This window comes from Pseudophryne corroboree, chromosome 1 (assembly GCF_028390025.1).
Source record: "Pseudophryne corroboree isolate aPseCor3 chromosome 1, aPseCor3.hap2, whole genome shotgun sequence".
Taxonomy (NCBI): Eukaryota; Metazoa; Chordata; class Amphibia; order Anura; family Myobatrachidae; genus Pseudophryne; species Pseudophryne corroboree.
Window position 1 is genome coordinate 634,323,599 of NC_086444.1, and position 18,896 is coordinate 634,342,494.

At 44.3% G+C, this 18,896-nt stretch overlaps 1 protein-coding gene across 3 annotated transcripts in view; it reads left to right on the forward strand.

Moving 5' to 3' along the window:
- GATAD2A (GATA zinc finger domain containing 2A) overlaps positions 1 to 18,896 on the forward strand; it is a 192,767-nt gene that overhangs the window by 128,772 nt on the left and 45,099 nt on the right. For all 3 annotated transcript variants that reach the window (XM_063914570.1, XM_063914568.1, XM_063914569.1), the window contains exon 2: positions 15,481 to 15,734. In XM_063914570.1, coding sequence (XP_063770640.1) covers positions 15,490 to 15,734 — 245 coding nt within the window. In that variant the 5' untranslated portion in view covers positions 15,481 to 15,489. The remainder of the gene's footprint in view (positions 1 to 15,480; positions 15,735 to 18,896) is intronic.

The following is an 18,896-nucleotide window of genomic DNA, read 5'->3' on the forward strand; positions in this document are numbered from 1 at the left end:
TGTCGGCATTTCATATCAACCAAACCTATTGTGGTGCCAGTTGCTACGGACTCCTCAATTTCATAAAAGTCCTTGGATTTTGTAAGGGCTCTGAAAATCTATGTGAAGACTTCTCGTCACAGAAAATCGGACTCGGTTTGTCCTGTATGATCCCAAGAAACTTGGGTGTCCTGCTTCTAAGCAGACGATCTCTCGCTGCATCAGGTTCACTATCCAGCATGCGTATTCTACGGCAGGATTGCCGTGTCCTATGTCTGTTAAGGCCCCACTCTGCTCGTAAGGTGGTTTCTTCCTGGGCAGCTGCCGGGGTGTCTTGGCTTTACAGCTTTGCCAAGCGGCTACTTGGTCCGGGTCGAACACGTTTGCAGAGTTTTAAAAGTTTGATACCTTGTGCACCTTAAGTTTGGACAGAGGCCAATCAGTTCTGCAGGAGCCTCCGCACTCTCCCTCCCGTTCTGGGAGCTTTAATACATCCCCATGGTACTAATGTGGACCCCAGCATCCTCTAGGACGTAAGAGAAAATAGGATTTTAATTACCTACCGGTAAATCCTTTTCTCGTAGTCCGTAGAGGATACTGGGCGCCTGCCCAGTGCTTCAGGATCCTGCAGTGGTAACTTAGTTCAGTACTGCTTAGTTCTTGGTTAAGTACGGTTTTGTTACTTGGTTAAGTACTGTTTTGTTACTTGGTTCAGTAATATTGTCAGCCATTGCTGATTTTTCAAGCTGGTTAACTTGGTTTGCCTTGTATGTGTGAGCTGGTGTGAATCTCGCCACTATCTGTGTAATATCCTTCTCTCGAAGTTGTCCGTCTCCTCAGGCACAGTTTCTAGACTGTCTGGTAGGAGGGGCATAGAGGGAGGAGCCAGCCCACACTATTAAACTCTTAAAAGTGCCAGTGGCTCCTAGTGGACCGTCTATACCCAATGGCACTAATGTGGACCCCAGCATCCTCTACGGACTACGAGGAAAGGATTTACCGGTAGGTAATTAAAATCCTATATTTTTTTTTATTTTTATTTTTCTGGTAGAAACATGCCTTAGTCGCAATGCGTCTAGGACACACCAGGACACTGCTGATTAATTGCTATATCTGTGAGCGACTGAGTCTGAATATGAAGCACAACTTTGCATAGAAAAAAGCCACAGCTGCTGTATTGTAGCACTCTGCATACAGATTCAAAGGGCTAGATTCAAATGATTTTTTTTGATCAGCAGCCTCTAGATGCCACCGGACAGAGATTCAAAGGTAACTCCGTTTGGGTGCAATCAGCTGTCAGTGTCTAGATTGCAGCACACACCCACTGAGGGTGACGAGCTCAGGGATTAGTTTTGGGCGCCCAAACGGCATTTTTCTTAATCGTGCCCATCAATTTAAACCAGATACCAATCGGCGTGATAGGGGCATCAAATGAATATTGCCCCTTGCGATCTCTCGTCACTTTAGATGATGGAGATCGGGGGTGATAACACTTGAATTCCACCCCCACCCCACACCCCTTCTCTCCCAAGGGTGGTGTTAAATTGTTGAGCGTGTTTTAACTAATGTACGTCTATCGGAGCTATTCAATTGTTGCTCCGATCGGACGCAAATTAGCTGTGGCAGTCACATTCCATCTCAGCCCCAAATTCGGCAAGCTGAAATGTGTGAAGTCAGCTGTTTGGGATACAGGACTTTAGTTTTGACTGGTTTTGCCGCTTTAGATGACAAAACCCAGTCTACCTGGGCACGAAATGCACAATTAAAGGGTGCCCAAAACAATTGAATAGTAACAATGGGCGTCCTTTAATTATCGCGTTAGTACAACCAATTGAATAGCACCCATTTAGTTGCACACAGATGTGTCTCATATCCAATTAATCGTCAGTCTCCTGGTGCGTCCTATTTGCATTGTGACCGGCACATTTTTTGCAAATAAGACGCACAGTGCTAGCAGAGTCTCACGGAAACTGGTGTGCTGGGGTGGACTGTTTGGCGCGACTGCAGTAATGATGTATGAAGACTCATCTGTAGGCTGTGCGAGGAAAGGAAGTGTATACTATAATCTTTGGCTCCGAGTGGCATAGGAGATGAGATGGGGTAGTCTATTACCAGTGGTATTTTACCGCATGGCAAAAACGTGTATTTATGCGACGGGCTATTTTATAGCCTATTTTTATAGTGCAGAAACACGTAGGTTCCATGAAAGCAGCGGACCTTTGTGTTTCTACAGCAGCCACCTGAGGCACGCAGACCAATCCCCTTTGAAGTGCCAGCATTTGGGGCTAATAGGATAGTCCTGGCCGTGCTAATTAGCTACAGTAATTAAACGCAGCCAATTAATAGTATAGAGTGATATATTACATACAGATGTGTCCACGTACACATTTTCCAATATCCTGCTATGTATGGCACGGCTTGGCATGCCATAGACTGAGGTTTAGCCATACTTGGTGAATTTTTTTTTAATTTTTTTTTTTCCAATTTCTTCTTTACTATGCTACTTTATACATACTCTATTATGGCAACAAAATTTTTTAAAATTCGCTCGCTACTCCTAGAAAAAAGCTTAGCAGTGCTATGCTGGTGTGCCATTACATGCCAAATTGAGAAAAATAGAAAAGGTGTATGTGGATACTTCTGTATGTTTACTGCTGAGAGGAAATAACTGACATATTATAGAGTAGGGGAGAGAGAGCAAGTAGTAGCTGTATTTTAGGACCCTTCGGGGAGAATTCAATTGTTTTGGGTGTTTTAATCATGTCTAAACTAGAGATGAGCGGATTCGGTTTTACTCGGTTCTCAAAACGGCATCCGATTGGCTATCCAAAACACGTGACATCAGTGAGCCAATAAGATGCCGTTTTGAGAACCGAGTAAAACCGAATCCGCTCATCTCTAGTCTAAACTGAACTTTTTAGACACCCAAACAATTGTCAGTATTGTTTGGGCGCACATGTATGTCACAACTAAACACAGACAGGGTTTAGCCATGTAAAATGACTTAACCTGTCGAAAGTCCTGCTATCGATGTCAAAACGGGAGTGTCTATACCGTATGTGTACTTCTTCTAAGGGCCCCATACACTAGGATGATTTTACACGATTTCATACAATTCCAATATATCCGTCTGATATATTGTATGAAATGGTGTACAATCGTATGTTTTAGATCAGAGGTTCTCAAACTCGGTCCTCAGGACCCCACACAGTGCATGTTTTGCAGGTAACCCAGCAGGTGCACAGGTGTATTAATTACTCACTGACACATTTTAAAAGGTCCACAGGTGGAGCTAATTATTTCACTTGCGATTCTGTGAGGGGACCTGCAAAACATGCACTGTGTGGGCCCCCGAGGACCGAGTTTGAGAACCTCTGTTTTAGATCATATCCAATCTGATGCGCGCCCCCGTGGCTATCGGATAGGATCCCCTAGGTCGTTGGTGCTGCACTAGTGATATATCGGAATTGGATGAAAAAAGTGTGTGTTTTGTGCATGGGATATATCGCATGCGATGTATCACAGGGTAGTTTGACTGGCATTCTCGGGACACTCCCAGCCCCCGTAGCCATCTATCCAGCCCATCAGATATATCTCATGGTACAATTTTATGCCGTACGATATATTGCATGCGATGTATAGCGGCTTCATCAATCACATGCGATATATCTTATGCAAAAATAGCACAAAAGTACCAAATCGTATGGAATCACCCCCGGGAAGGTCCCGGGGGAGTTCAAGGGAAATTACATCTGACTTCAGCCTCAGACATATCGTTGTAGTGTATGTGGCCCTTTAGGTTGCTGAAACTGAAAACGTGGTTGGGTTTGGTTTTTTGTTTTTTTTTTACCCCTCATCTCCTTACTGTCAGATCTACAAAACAATTTATTGGCAATAGTTACTTATTGCAGTAGCAGACTGACACTTTAGGTGAAACCTTTGTTTTCTGATGGCTCAATGTATACAAATGTTGTTTAATACACTGTCATTAAAAATATTGTATTAAATGACCTTCAGGCTGTGTGTATATGAAATATAAATTAATTGTGTGAATGTACACAAACTCTGCTTAATGCACAGGTATTAAAAATATTGGCTGAAATTACCTTCAGGCTGTGTGTATATGTATCCTAAATGCATTCTGTGCTTAGACTTGGGTCCCATCACTATATGGTATGCAATTATTCCAAAGTACAGAAAAATCAGATATCCAAAATACGTCTGGTCCCAAGCATTTTGGATAAGGGATACTCAACCTGTGTGTGTGTGTGTGTGTGTGTGTATATATATGTATGTATGTATTTTTCTCTGACGTCCTAGTGGATGCTGGGACTCCGTAAGGACCATGGGGATATAGCGGCTCCGCAGGAGACAGGGCACAAAATAAAAGCTTAAGGATCAGGTGGTGTGCACTGGCTCCTCCCCCTATGACCCTCCTCCAAGCCTCAGTTAGATTTTTGTGCCCGGCCGAGAAGGGTGCAATCTAGGTGGCTCTCCTGAGCTGCTTAGAATAAAAGTTTAGTTAGGTTTTTTTATTTTCAGTGAGTCCTGCTGGCAACAGGCTCACTGCATCGTGGGACTAAGGGGAGAAGAAACGGACTCACCTGAGTGCAGAGTGGATCGGGTTTCTTAGGCTACTGGACACTAGCTCCAGAGGGACGATCACAGGTTCAGCCTGGATGGGTCACCGGAGCCGCGCCGCCGTCCCCCTTACAGAGCCAGAAGAGACGAAGAGGTCCGGTGAAATCGGCGGCAGAAGACATCCTGTCTTCAGACTAAGGTAGCGCACAGCACCGCAGCTGTGCGCCATTGCTCTCAGCACACTTCACACTCCGGTCACTGAGGGTGCAGGGCGCTGGGGGGGGAGCGCCCTGAGACGCAATATAACAGAATACCTTAGGTGGCAAAACAGAATACATCACATATAGCTCCTGGGCTATATGGATGTATTTTAATCCCCTGCCATTTTACACAAAAAAGCGGGAGATAAGGACGTCGTGAAGGGGCGGAGCCTATCTCCTCAGCACACAAGCGACATTTTCCCTCACAGCTCCGCTGGAAGGACGGCTCCCTGACTCTCCCCTGCAGTCCTGCTTCAGAATCAGGGTAAAAAAGAGAAGGGGGGGCATTGTTGGCAGCAAATAACAATAATTAACAGCAGCTATAAGGGAATAACACTTATATAAGGTTATCCCTGTATATATATATAGCGCTGGGTGTGTGCTGGCAGACTCTCCCTCTGTCTCTCCAAAGGGCTAAGTGGGGTCCTGTCCTCTATCAGAGCATTCCCGGTGTGTGTGTGTGCTGTGTGTCGGTACGCGTGTGTCGACATGTATGAGGAGGAAAATTATGTGGAGGCGGAGCAGTTGCCTGCGTTGGTGATGTCACCCCCTAGGGAGTCGACACCTGACTGGATGATTGTATTTAAACAATTAAGTGATAATGTCAGCAATTTGCAAAAAACTGTTGACGACATGAGACAGCCGGCAAATCAGTTAGTGCCTGTCCAGGCGTCTCAGACACCGTCAGGGGCGCTAAAACGCCCGTTACCTCAGTGGGTCGACACAGACCCTGACACAGATACTGAGTCTAGTGTCGACGGTGACGAGACAAACGTAATGTCCAGTAGGGCCACACGTTACATGATCACGGCAATGAAAGAGGCATTGAACCTTTCTGACACTACAAGTACCACAAAGAAGGGTATTATGTGGGGTGAGAAAAAACTACCAATATTTTTTCCTGAGTCAGAGGAAATAAATGAGGTGTGTGAAAAAGCGTGGGTTTCTCCCGATAAAAAACCGCTAATTTCTAAAAAATTATTAGCATTATATCCTTTCCCGCCAGAGGTTAGGGCGCGTTGGGAAACACCCCCTAGGGTAGATAAGGCGCTCACACGTTTATCTAAACAAGTAGCGTTACCGTCTCCTGATACGGCTACCCTCAAAGAACCAGCTGATAGAAGGCTGGAAAATATCCTAAAAAGTATATACACACATACTGGTGTTATACTGCGACCAGCAATCGCCTCAGCCTGGATGTGCAGTGCTGGAGTCGCATGGTCGGATTCCCTGACTGAGAATATTGATACCCTGGATAGGGACAATATTTTGTTAACTATAGAACATTTAAAGGATGCATTATTATATATGCGTGATGCACAGAGGGATATTTGCACCCTGGCATCAAGAGTAAGTGCTATGTCCATCTCTGCCAGAAGAGCGTTGTGGACGCGACAGTGGTCAGGGGATGCGGATTCCAAACGGCACATGGAAGTATTGCCGTATAAAGGGGAGGAGTTATTTGGGGCTGGTCTATCGGACCTGGTGGCCACGGCAACGGCTGGAAAATCCACCTTTTTACCCCAGGTCACTCCACATCAGCAGAAAAAGACACCGTCTTTTCAATCTCAGTCCTTTCGTTCCCATAAGTACAAGCGAGCAAAAGGCCACTCCTTTCTGCCCCGGGGCAGAGGAAGAGGAAAAAGACTGCACCATGCAGCCGCTTCCCAAGAGCAGAAGCCCTCCCCTGCTTCTGCCAAGTCTTCAGCATGACGCTGGGGCTTTACAAGCAGACTCAGATATGGTGGGGGCCCGTCTCAAAAATTTCAACGCGCAGTGGGCTCACTCGCAAGTGGATCCCTGGATTCTACAGGTAGTATCGCAGGGGTACAAACTGGAATTCGAGGCGTTTCCCCCTCATCGTTTCCTGAAGTCTGCTTTACCAAAGTCTCCCTCCGACAGGGAGGCAGTTCTAGAAGCCATTCACAAGCTGTATTCCCAGCAGGTGATAATCAAGGTACCCCTCCTGCAACAAGGAAAGGGGTATTATTCCACGCTGTTTGTGGTACCGAAGCCGGACGGCTCGGTGAGACCAATTTTAAATCTGAAATCCTTGAACACTTACATAAAAAGGTTCAAATTCAAGATGGAGTCACTCAGAGCAGTGATAGCGAACCTGGAAGAAGGGGACTATATGGTGTCTCTGGACATCAAAGATGCTTATCTCCACGTCCCGATATACCCTTCTCACCAAGGGTACCTCAGGTTTGTAGTACAAAACTGTCATTATCAGTTTCAGACGCTGCCGTTTGGATTGTCCACGGCACCTCGGGTCTTTACCAAGGTAATGGCCGAAATGATGATTCTTCTACGAAGAAAAGGCATTTCAATTATCCCTTACTTGGACGATCTCCTGATAAGGGCAAGATCCAGGGAACAGTTAGAAGTCGGAGTAGCACTATCTCAGGTAGTGTTACGTCAGCACGGGTGGATTCTAAATATTCCAAAATCGCAGCTGATTCCAACGACACGTCTACTGTTCCTAGGAATGATTCTGGACACAGTCCAGAAGAAGGTGTTTCTCCCGGAGGAGAAGGCCAGGGAGTTATCCGAGCTAGTCAGGAACCTCCTAAAACCAGGACAGGTCTCAGTGCATCAGTGCACGAGGGTCCTGGGGAAAATGGTGGCTTCTTACGAAGCGATTCCATTCGGAAGATTCCATGCAAGAACATTTCAGTGGGATCTACTGGACAAATGGTCCGGATCGCATCTGCAGATGCATCAGCGGATAACCCTGTCGCCAAGGACAAGGGTGTCTCTCCTGTGGTGGCTGCAGAGTGCTCATCTACTAGAGGGCCGCAGATTTGGCATTCAGGATTGGATCCTGGTAACCACGGATGCCAGCCTGAGAGGCTGGGGAGCAGTCACACAGGGAAGGAATTTCCAGGGCCTGTGGTCAAGCTTGGAAACGTCTCTTCATATAAACATTCTGGAACTAAGGGCCATTTACAATGCCCTAAGTCAAGCAAAACCTCTGCTTCAGGGTCAGGCGGTGTTGATCCAATCGGACAACATCACGTCAGTCGCCCACGTAAACAGACAGGGCGGCACGAGAAGCAGGAGGGCAATGGCAGAAGCTGCAAGGATTCTTCGCTGGGCGGAAAATCATGTGATAGCACTGTCAGCAGTATTCATTCCGGGAGTGGACAACTGGGAAGCAGACTTCCTCAGCAGACACGACCTTCACCCGGGAGAGTGGGGACTTCACCCAGAAGTCTTCCACCTGATTGTAAACCGTTGGGAAAAACCAAAGGTGGACATGATGGCGTCACGTCTAAACAAAAAACTGGACAGATATTGCGCCAGGTCAAGGGACCCTCAGGCAATAGCAGTGGACGCTCTGGTAACGCCGTGGGTGTACCAGTCAGTGTATGTGTTCCCTCCTCTGCCTCTCATACCAAAAGTACTGAGAATCATAAGAAGGAGAGGAGTAAGAACTATACTCGTGGTTCCGGATTGGCCAAGACGGACTTGGTACCCGGAACTTCAAGAGATGCTCACGGACGAACCGTGGCCTCTACCTCTAAGAAAGGACCTGCTACTGCAGGGGCCTTGTCTGTTCCAAGACTTACCGCGGCTGCGTTTGACGACATGGCGGTTGAACGCCGGATCCTGAGGGAAAAAGGCATTCCAGAAGAAGTCATCCCTACTCTGGTCAAAGCCAGGAAGGACGTAACCGCAAAACATTATCACCGCATTTGGCGTAAATATGTTGCGTGGTGTGAGGCAAAGAAGGCCCCTACAGAGGAATTTCAACTGGGTCGTTTCCTTCATTTCCTGCAAACAGGACTGTCTATGGGCCTAAAATTAGGGTCCATTAAGGTTCAAATTTCGGCCCTGTCGATTTTCTTCCAGAAAGAACTGGCTTCAGTACCTGAAGTTCAGACATTTGTAAAAGGGGTGCTGCACATACAGCCTCCTTTTGTGCCTCCAGTGGCACCTTGGGATCTCAATGTGGTGTTGAGTTTTCTAAAGTCACATTGGTTTGAACCACTTTCCACTGTGGACTTAAAATATCTCACATGGAAGGTGTCGATGCTGTTAGCCTTGGCTTCAGCCAGGCGTGTGTCAGAATTGGCGGCTTTATCATATAAAAGCCCTTACTTGATATTTCATTCTGACAGGGCGGAATTGAGGACTCGTCCTCAATTTCTACCTAAGGTGGTTTCTGCATTTCACATGAACCAACCTATTGTGGTACCTGCGGCTACCAGGGACTTAGAGGACTCTAAGTTGCTTGACGTTGTCAGGGCCTTGAAAATATATGTTTCCAGGACGGCTGGAGTCAGAAAATCTGACTCGCTGTTTATCCTGTATGCACCCAACAAGCTGGGTGCTCCTGCTTCTAAGCAGACGATTGCTCGTTGGATTTGTAGTACAATTCAGCTTGCACATTCTGTGGCAGGATTGCCACAGCCAAAATCAGTAAAAGCCCATTCCACAAGGAAGGTGGGCTCATCTTGGGCGGCTGCCCGAGGGGTCTCGGCTTTACAACTTTGCCGAGCAGCTACTTGGTCAGGGGCAAACACGTTTGCTAAATTCTACAAATTTGATACCCTGGCTGAGGAGGACCTGGAGTTCTCTCATTCGGTGCTGCAGAGTCATCCGCACTCTCCCGCCCGTTTGGGAGCTTTGGTATAATCCCCATGGTCCTTACGGAGTCCCAGCATCCACTAGGACGTCAGAGAAAATAAGATTTTACTTACCGATAAATCTATTTCTCGTAGTCCGTAGTGGATGCTGGGCGCCCATCCCTAGTGCGGATTGTCTGCAATACTTGTATATAGTTATTGTTACAAAAATTCGGGTTATTATTGTTGTGGGCCATCTTTTCAGAGGCTCCTTTGCGTTTATCATACTGTTAACTGGGTTCAGATCACAAGTTGTACGGTGTGATTGGTGTGGCTGGTATGAGTCTTACCCGGGATTCAATATCCTTCCTTATTATGTACGCTCGTCCGGGCACAGTATCCTAACTGAGGCTTGGAGGAGGGTCATAGGGGGAGGAGCCAGTGCACACCACCTGATCCTTAAGCTTTTATTTTGTGCCCTGTCTCCTGCGGAGCCGCTATATCCCCATGGTCCTTACGGAGTCCCAGCATCCACTACGGACTACGAGAAATAGATTTATCGGTAAGTAAAATCTTATTTTTTTTTCAGTGGTCACTGGCATCAACTGAATTGTATGTACGTACGTATTTTTTTTTTCAGTTGTCACTGGCATCAACTGAATTTTATGTGGATTGAATAGCGCTGGAAATTAGCTCCCGGGGTTGTTCAATTACACCCGACTAGGGGATTTCTTCACACCCCTCCTGTGAGCAGCAATCAACAAAGGTGCTGGCGCAATGCTGTTTTCTGGTCTAGGCGCACCAGAAACCACATCGTGTCCTGCACTTAAGTCTGAGAATGCCGGTTTTCATGACAACACACCCTGTTTAGTTAGCGAGAACTGGCCTTCTCTGACATAACAGCGAGCTGAATTGAATAACACCGAGCACAATTTCTCGTTGCTACTCAATACGTGCCAAATTGAATGGACTCTGAAAAATATAGCGAGGTGTTTTTATTACAGATCTATTTCTCTTTCAAATACTAAACTGCTGTAAAATGTGTGTGTGTGTGTGGGGGGGGGGGGGGGGGGTTTGTCCTAGACAACTAGAGTATAAGTATACTTACTGGTTTAAGGCAGAAGCCACATCTCCTATGTTCACTGTAATATGAACTGATTGTCTCAATTAAGCTACTTTTTTTTTTTAGTGAGACTTGAAAATTCAAGAGGTTTTATTTCTAGGTGTGAAAAATGCAGGAACTTTTGAAGTGAAGTAGCTCACTTCCTTCTACTGATTGCTGCAGGGGAATGGTTAACGACTTCCATTTTACTCCGTAACACCGTTAATGGACATATCAGTGAATGACACCAAAATGGCAGAGCTTAACCCATTGTACTCTGTCAGACAGCTGTAAGCTGGCCGATCCTCAGGAGCTTGTGTGTTACTGCGTCCCTTTTCGTCTCTCACAGCTCCCGCTGCTGGCTTCACACTGCAATTTCCTCTTTACTTCCAATGTGTGTGTGGAGTTTTTCCCTTTCTGCTGCTGTCTGTATTTGCATTTATTGTTTTCTGTCTTTGTTGCATTTCTATTTTTAGCAGGTTTTATTTGGTGAAAAAATTAATTAGTTTTTAACCTTTTTTTTTTTTTCTGTTATTCATGTGAGTTTTCGGGTAAATGAGCAAGCTTTTTAAGAGTTCCAAGTTATCTGACTTTGTTTATGTATATTTGTTATTTTATAATAAATATATACATTAGCTGTTATGCCAATGTGATAAGATTTTTGGCTATTACTGATCTTAAATATAGCTCTTTAACTATGTAGTGTAATTAAAGTGTGTTTCTATTAATCAGCAGAAATCCGCGAAATGTTGAACTTTTGGGTGCCTAAAGTTTGTGTGTGTTCTTGTTTTTTTTTTTTTAATTCAGCACGCCCTATACTTTGCACAGGTTTAAAACCCTGCAAATTTTGGTGCCATAAGTAATGTGCGTCCACATGCAACACAATTGGACATTGCTAATCTGTGCCCATTATTTAACATGTCCGAAAACAATTGAATTCTTCCCCTATTCAATTGTGTGTGATGTGTAATTTTGCTGTCTAAACGGGACTATTAAGAGGCCCAACAATTGTCACAATTCAGTTAATGTTTGGATGTACATTGCTCATGTCGCACCCAACAGACAGGGTTTAGCTGCGTAAAACTAATAAACAAGTCTAAAGTCCCGCTTTGGGCGTCCAAACTCCCATTCGGACGCCCAAAGTGCAGACTTAGCGCACATTTCTTTTTTCATTTCACTTTTCCTTTCCCTAATGCTAGATGATGTAACATGTCTATCTTTCCATCTCCGTGTTTGTTATATATAATCTCTATCTCCATATCTATAGCTTCAAAATTGTGACTCTGATTCAATATGTAAGAGATTATTGCAATAAAGGCTGAGTAGGAGTGTTAAAGACATACTGGGAAGTGTGCTGTATTACAGGGAATTAAGGGCAAGCTGTTCAGGTCACTGACCTAGTGTTAACCCATTGACAGCTGAGAAGTCTTGTATCAGAATTAAATCCTTCAAAAATAAAACCACTGGGTGGAATTTTGGAGTGGGCATACTATATATTCTCTGACAAATTTGTACCCAGAACTTGGTGATACTATTGAAATAAGGTGTCCACACCCATGCACTGATCAATATAAGATGGGGTGATGACAACTCATGCAAATAAGTTACTTAGGCAGCCTTTGATGCACCTTTTGCCTATACGTAGGGGTGTGGTAGATATCGCTAATACAGCTCTCCTAACAGTCATATGACTCATGGTTAACTTATTCAATGCTACATTCCTAAACCTCCAAATGAGGGTTTGATACTACGTACAATAGAGAATGTGAATTTTCAAACAATTTACTTCCAAAGGACCTTACAGATGTACAGTAGATTTTGATGATAAGATTTGTCACTTGTTTAATTTTAACAAAAGGGACATTTCCTCCTACTATGGAAGTTGATCAAGGCCACAGAAATAGTCTGTTTTCTGACATACATGTATATTTGCTTACAACCAAACTTCAGTGTCTGACCCCGTGTACAGTTTCTCTACAGTGAGGTTATAATCTTGCAGGAAATGTAGCATCGCACACAAAAGGGAAGTAGTTTGGAATAGGAGTCTGTGAACTACAAGGTGGTGGCAAAGTGGCCTGTTTTACTGATGAAAATCAAAAAGTTGCTGTGGCAACGTTCTGTGGTGTGCACTCACCTTTACATGTATCCATATCATGCTCTCTATGCTGGTATGGTAACTGATTACATACAATAGGAGCGCTAAACGGTAATGTCATTACTTGTTTTAATGTCTTCGTTATATAATTAGACGAGACTAGCATCGATAAGGTATTCTGTCCCTTTAAGAGTGATGCTCTCTTGGACTCTGTACTGGAATGCCAGAAACAGCAGGCCAGCCGAGGGGAGGGGAGGGGGGGGTAAAGGGGAAGGCGGGTGTCTGTGCCACTGTAAAGGGTTAACGCCACTCGCAGCTCTTGTTGTCTGGAACCAGTTCAGGCTGGTTTTCCAGAAAGTGCTTTTGTGTCTCCAGTAGCATCCTGGGAAAATGAAGGTCACGTGGGGACTTGATGTCATAACGGAATACCACCTGGGGTCTGCCATCCGTTTTTACGAACTGTATTAAATCAAAGTCTGTACTGGAATGAGGAATATAAAGCCCAGTTAGTGCTCTCTAACTAGATATGTCAGGCAGAACTAATAATATACAGCATGGAAATTGGTCGCATAATAAGGTCCTAAAACATTTACTTCATCAAGTGCATCTTTTTTAGAAATTCTAACGGTCTTTAATGCAGTGAAAAGCAAATGAAAACCTTAGTGGCAATTGAAAGTCGGCGGATAGAAAAAATTCCTTCCTTTGTCGTAAAAATATACATTTTCATAAACATTGAATTGTTTGTGCATTAACTCAAGGGAGCACCACCAATTAATATACAGTGACTTCTTTGTATCACTACTGGTCATTACTTATCTTTTAACTCCTTGGGGTCAATTCAATTCGGCAACTTATGTATAGCGCCGGGAATTAGCTCCCGACGCTATTCAATTCAGCTCCAGTTAAGTCGGCGATGTCCCGTTCTCGCCGACTAAACAGGTTGAATTGTCGGGAGAACGGGCATTCTCCGACTTAACTCTCCGGCGCGAGGCTGATTCCCGACAGAATCAGCCTCGCGCCGGCCGCGAGGAAGCACTTTTGTCGGGTTTCTTCTTTCATCCCCGGGGATGAGAGAAGAATTCCCGACAATTGCGGGTAACTAGCAGCTGAATTGAATAGCGTGGGAAGCTAATTCCCGGCGCTATTCATAAGTTGCCGAATTGAATTGACCCCCTTGTGTAGCATCTCCTTCCTCTTTCTGTTTTACGCTACGCCCAAAATGGTAGACACTAAATTGAATTTTTTTTAATTCATACTGTAATTCAGTGACACAATTTATAAATAAAGATATCCAGACCATGTGTAAGTTGCTACTGTGATGACTCCCACCTATTCTTTCCTGCATTCCTGATTCACAGCACCTCCTATCCTCTATGGCCCCTGGTATGGAGGATTCATTCAAATTGGTGGGTTGACCTCTGTTATACTTATACATTTAGTAACCCCCTCCACCTCATTACCACAAATTGTTTTTTTTGGGGGGAAGTACCTTTGAACCCTCTGGAATTTTCCTGCTTGCAGTGAGGAACTCAGAACTGTACTCAAGGTTATGTGCATTTATATTATTCATTTGTAAGGGGACAATTCAACTGTTTTCCCATGCCTGCTGCTAATCTGTGTTGGCCGATATTCAATTGTTTGTGTTGCTGAGCTTGAGTTACTTGGAAGCCTGTTACTTGTCATTAATGTCGCACCCAACTGTATCGGGTTTAGACGCGTAAAGCAACTAAACCCATGCAAACTACTAGGTGTGCTGCGTTTGGAGTCCCTAAAAGTCAGACTTTATTTTTGCTTGGCGCTGCAGGAGGGTGAGAGCTGAATTAATGGGTGCCCACGACACTCACACATAGCAGCAGCACACAGCTGAAAGCAAACTAGTGTCACAATGCTGTATTGTGCCTTAGTGTGTTGGGTCCTTCTGTCTGAGAATGGCGGTTCTCGCAACCAAACACTCAGTTTAAGGCACAAGTATGGGCATTCTCCGACCTAACAGGGCGCTGAATTTAATAGTTCCGGGACCTCCTTCCGAGCGCTATTCACATCCCGTTTAATTGAATCGACCCCAAACAGCCCTTATTTCACTTGCTTCAGACTTTGAGCGAACCGCTCAGCACACATCTCTCCTGCCGCTCAGCACAGCGCGATGTGCGCTGAGCGTGCGGGGGGAGACGGGGGTGGGCCGCTCATTTCACCCAGCGGGTGAAACGAGCGACCTGCTAGATTGGCCTGCACGGCAGGCCAATCTAGCACCAGCGATACGCATCGCCATCGCTGGGGGGGCTACACACGGAGCGATCCTGCTTAAAATCTAAGCCATCTAGTCAGATTGCTTAGATTTTAAGCAGCGATCGCTCCGTGAGTACCCTCCTTTAGAGTATTACCGACCATTAAGTTTGTCATTTTTCTAGGACAACCTGACTGGTTGCACTTTATCTCTCTCTCTCTCTCTCTCTCTCTCTCTCTCTCTCTCTCTCTCTCTCTCTCTCTCTCTCTCTCTCTCTCTCTCTCTCTCTCTCTCTCTCTCTCTCTCTCATCTAAAAGACTTAAATCTCTTTCCTTAGTCTGACTTTCCTTTACCTGTTTGCCTAATGCATGCCCTTACTGTGGGGCGCTACAACACCACTTATTTGACATGTTGTTACTCAGTCTAACAAAGAATATTTGGAAATACACACACTGCCAAGCAATATGTGTTCACCATTTCTTATCCTGATTAAATCCCCCAAACAGTCATATGAATTATGTGGCGGTCCTGATTCAAGCATTCAGGTTTTTTTGAATATTCACTATATTTATCATATGGAGAAGCACATTTTCATTGCTTATGTGAGTATGCTTTGAATTGTGACAATTATATCATTGTAATCATATGTATGTCTCTTTTTGTACTAGACTAGCACTATGGCAGATGAAGCATGCCGGACACGTAGCCAAAAAAGGGCACTGGAGCGCGAGGGGACGCAAAACGATATAGACCATAAAAAGTTAAAACTGGAGAAAGGGCTGTTAGATGGAGAACTCCTCATAAAGGCTGAGCCTGGGTCAGGAAAAGTATCTGGTCTGCTGAAGGGCGGTGAGGTGAAAGCAACCATCAAAGTGGAGGTACCAACTGGAGATGAACCAATGGATATGAGCACATCAAAAAGGTGAGTAATAAAGCGGGTGTGGCGATCATTGTTTGTATCAACACGTCACAGAGGAAAGTAGTGGAATTTCTTGTTTCGGATCAGGGTGTGGACAAAGTGGTGGGGGATTGGGGAGGTGGCATCACTTTATATGGCTCACAAAATAGTACCTGTATATTTCTGTTTATGGAGGTGTATATGTAATACCTAAATGAATGAGTATGGGATTAATTCATTTGGTAGTCGCAATGATTTCATGTTTGTTCTTTGGTTGTGAGGGAGTATAGTTACTTGTGTTGTACTTGCATAAAGTGAGGAAACTGATTACAAGCCAACTGAAAACCACCCACTCAAAGTTTGTGCCACTTAAAAAAAATAAAAGCATGTCTGAGGCACCAAAGGTAGTTCCTTTCTCATCCGTTTTTGTCATTACAAGGTTTGGGACAGTCATATGATAGTCTAGAAAATAAAAAATAAGCCTGATCTGCTACATGTCTAGGAGGCTATTATCTGTGAAGTCCTATGGGGGAGATTCAATTGTTCTTCCCACGGCTACCACTAAGGGGTGCAAAACGGGGCAATTCAATTATTGCTTCGTTTAGATGCCCATTAGCCTCTGGAGATGACATTTCTGGGCGCAGTAACGGTCATCAATTACATATCACCCCTGCAATCTCCTGTCACTATAGACTGTGCAGCGATAACAATTGAATTCCGCCCTATTGCACATGGCTAGGGGCAAGCAAGTTTTTGCTATATTGGGTTTTAGCAGCTTTATGGAGGCTAAATATTGAATGCATTTCTGACATATGAATGGGGCATATGCTTGGCGCATGAGCTTCTATTGCCCACTAGCAAGCATATTCAGGGGGAGGGGGTAGTCAAATGTATTTTGGGCGTGCTGTTCTGACTGAGCAATTCAATTGTTACTCCATTTGGGCACGAGTTCTGTGGGCGTCCATTATTTCTGCTCGCCGCCTCCTGAGGGGGTAAGCAGAAATGTGCGAAAGTCAGACTTTTTGCTCATTTTTATAGTCTCGCCAATAGTTTAGATGGGTTTAGCATGTTTACATGGGTAAACCCATTCTCTTTGCACACAATCAGTGTGAAAATGGTATGGGTGCCCAGTGCTGGAAGAACAATTGATTATCATCCCATGTAAACGAACAGGCAGCTGGGTATGGCAAAATAATTCAATCGCCCTCTAAGACTTGTAACTTTGCATATAGTCACAAATTCGACTTTTCTCATTCATTTGCCACATTATTTGTGAGTTTAGGATATCTGGGGCAGATGTATTAAGCTTGGAGAAGGGATAAAGAAGTAATAAAGTGGTGATAAGTGCAAGGTGATAAATGCACAAGCCAGTCGGCTCCTAACTGTCAATTTGCATATTAGAGCTGATTGGCTGGTGCGTTTGTCACCTTGCACTTATCACTGGTTTATCACTTCCTTATGCCTTCTCCAGGTTAATACATCTGCCCCTCTGTGAGCTGTATGACTAACCCATTGTGGCAGCGGTTTCCTCAAACTGACCAAGCACCTTTTGTTGAATTTTATTTATTTCATTTTAATCTTTGTTATGGCTATAGATGTAAATATTTTTTTATTTAGCATTGAGACTAAAGGCACCACACCAAGGAAGAAATAATAAATTCCTAAAGAAGATTTACGTTCTGTCTGACTGTTGTGGCTTCAATGTCCCAAGTCCTAAATGTAAAAACCTAAAATGTAACATTTCAGTTACCAATATATAGCCTATAGGTCATTGGTTCTCAAACTGTGTGCCTAGGCACCTTGGGGGTGCCTCGCAACACTTGCAGGGGTGCCTTGGATTGGTGGTCCAGGACCAATTGAGATTTATGGTCCATGTAATAGGTAAAACCAGTGCTGGTGACTGCCAATCATAAAACATGGTGACAAACTGAAATAAATCTTGTCCCTCACCATGCAGCGGAGCCTAAGGATGACATATAAAAATTTTTACTTAATTTAATATCTTTGTGTACATTTCTCAATAAGAAACTTTTAGCCTGGGGGTGCCGTGAAATTCTTTGGATACTCTAATGGTGGGTACACACTGGTAGACATATCTGCAGATCAATTGATAGGCAGATATATCTATGGACGGATCGGGCAGTGTGCTGAGCATACACACTGCCCGATCCGCCGGGGACTGACATTAACTGGGCGGGCGTGTACACACGGTCGCCCAGTTCAGCTGTCAATAACCGCCGCCGGCCGCCGCAGCATGTGTACGGGCGGTCGGCTGACCGCCCGTACACACACAGCGACGTGCCAATAATCGTCGGCTGTGCAGCGATACGTCTGTGAACGACTGAGTTCACACACGTATCAGCCGTACACACTGGCCGACGGACCCGCGATATATCGGCCAGTGTGTACCCACCTTAAGGTGACATGATTCAAAAGTTTGGGAACCACTGTTATAGGTGGTGCCTTGTTATAGAGCTATGAGCATGTGACTACCAAAGAAGTGTGTGTGCTAGGAGATAGGTATGCTGCCTTGTTTAGTAATACTAGAACATTTCAGGCCCCATATCTCTAATGGGAAAACTTGATGGTTAAAAGTGGATTTTATATTATCCAACCCTTTCTCCCTTCCCTGATTTCTACTTGGCAGACAAATTAAAGCTGTGGATGTTATTTGAGAATTTAAACAACCTTTTGGCGTCTCATGTCACAGATTGAGGAACTGTTTGTTACTATGGCCACTGAGCAAGGTGGTTTTAAATTTTATTAATTGTTTTTTTTTTAATCTGCTACAGAATACATGTTATCCAGTAATAGCGTAGTGTATGTGGAGTTTATCCTCTATCCCCAGTTTGTTTATTCTGTGCAGTTTAATTCCAGTGTAACATTATTTAATATGCTTAGTGTACATTTGATACAATTTACAAGATTCTTTAGAAACAATATACAATCTGTTAAGAACTAGTTTTGTGCTTGTGGCTTTTGTCATTTTGAAATGGACACATTTTTGGGGTTTGTCTGCCACCTAGTGGTATTTCTATGCTCTTGCATGTTAAAAAAAAAAAAAAAAAAATTAAATAAAATCATGATCCCATGTGCCTGTTGCATTTGGTGTTCCTTATAATAAACATACACGTTTTACCAATGTAGAAGCAGATCTAAGTCAGAGTGAATATCCCTAAATTAACA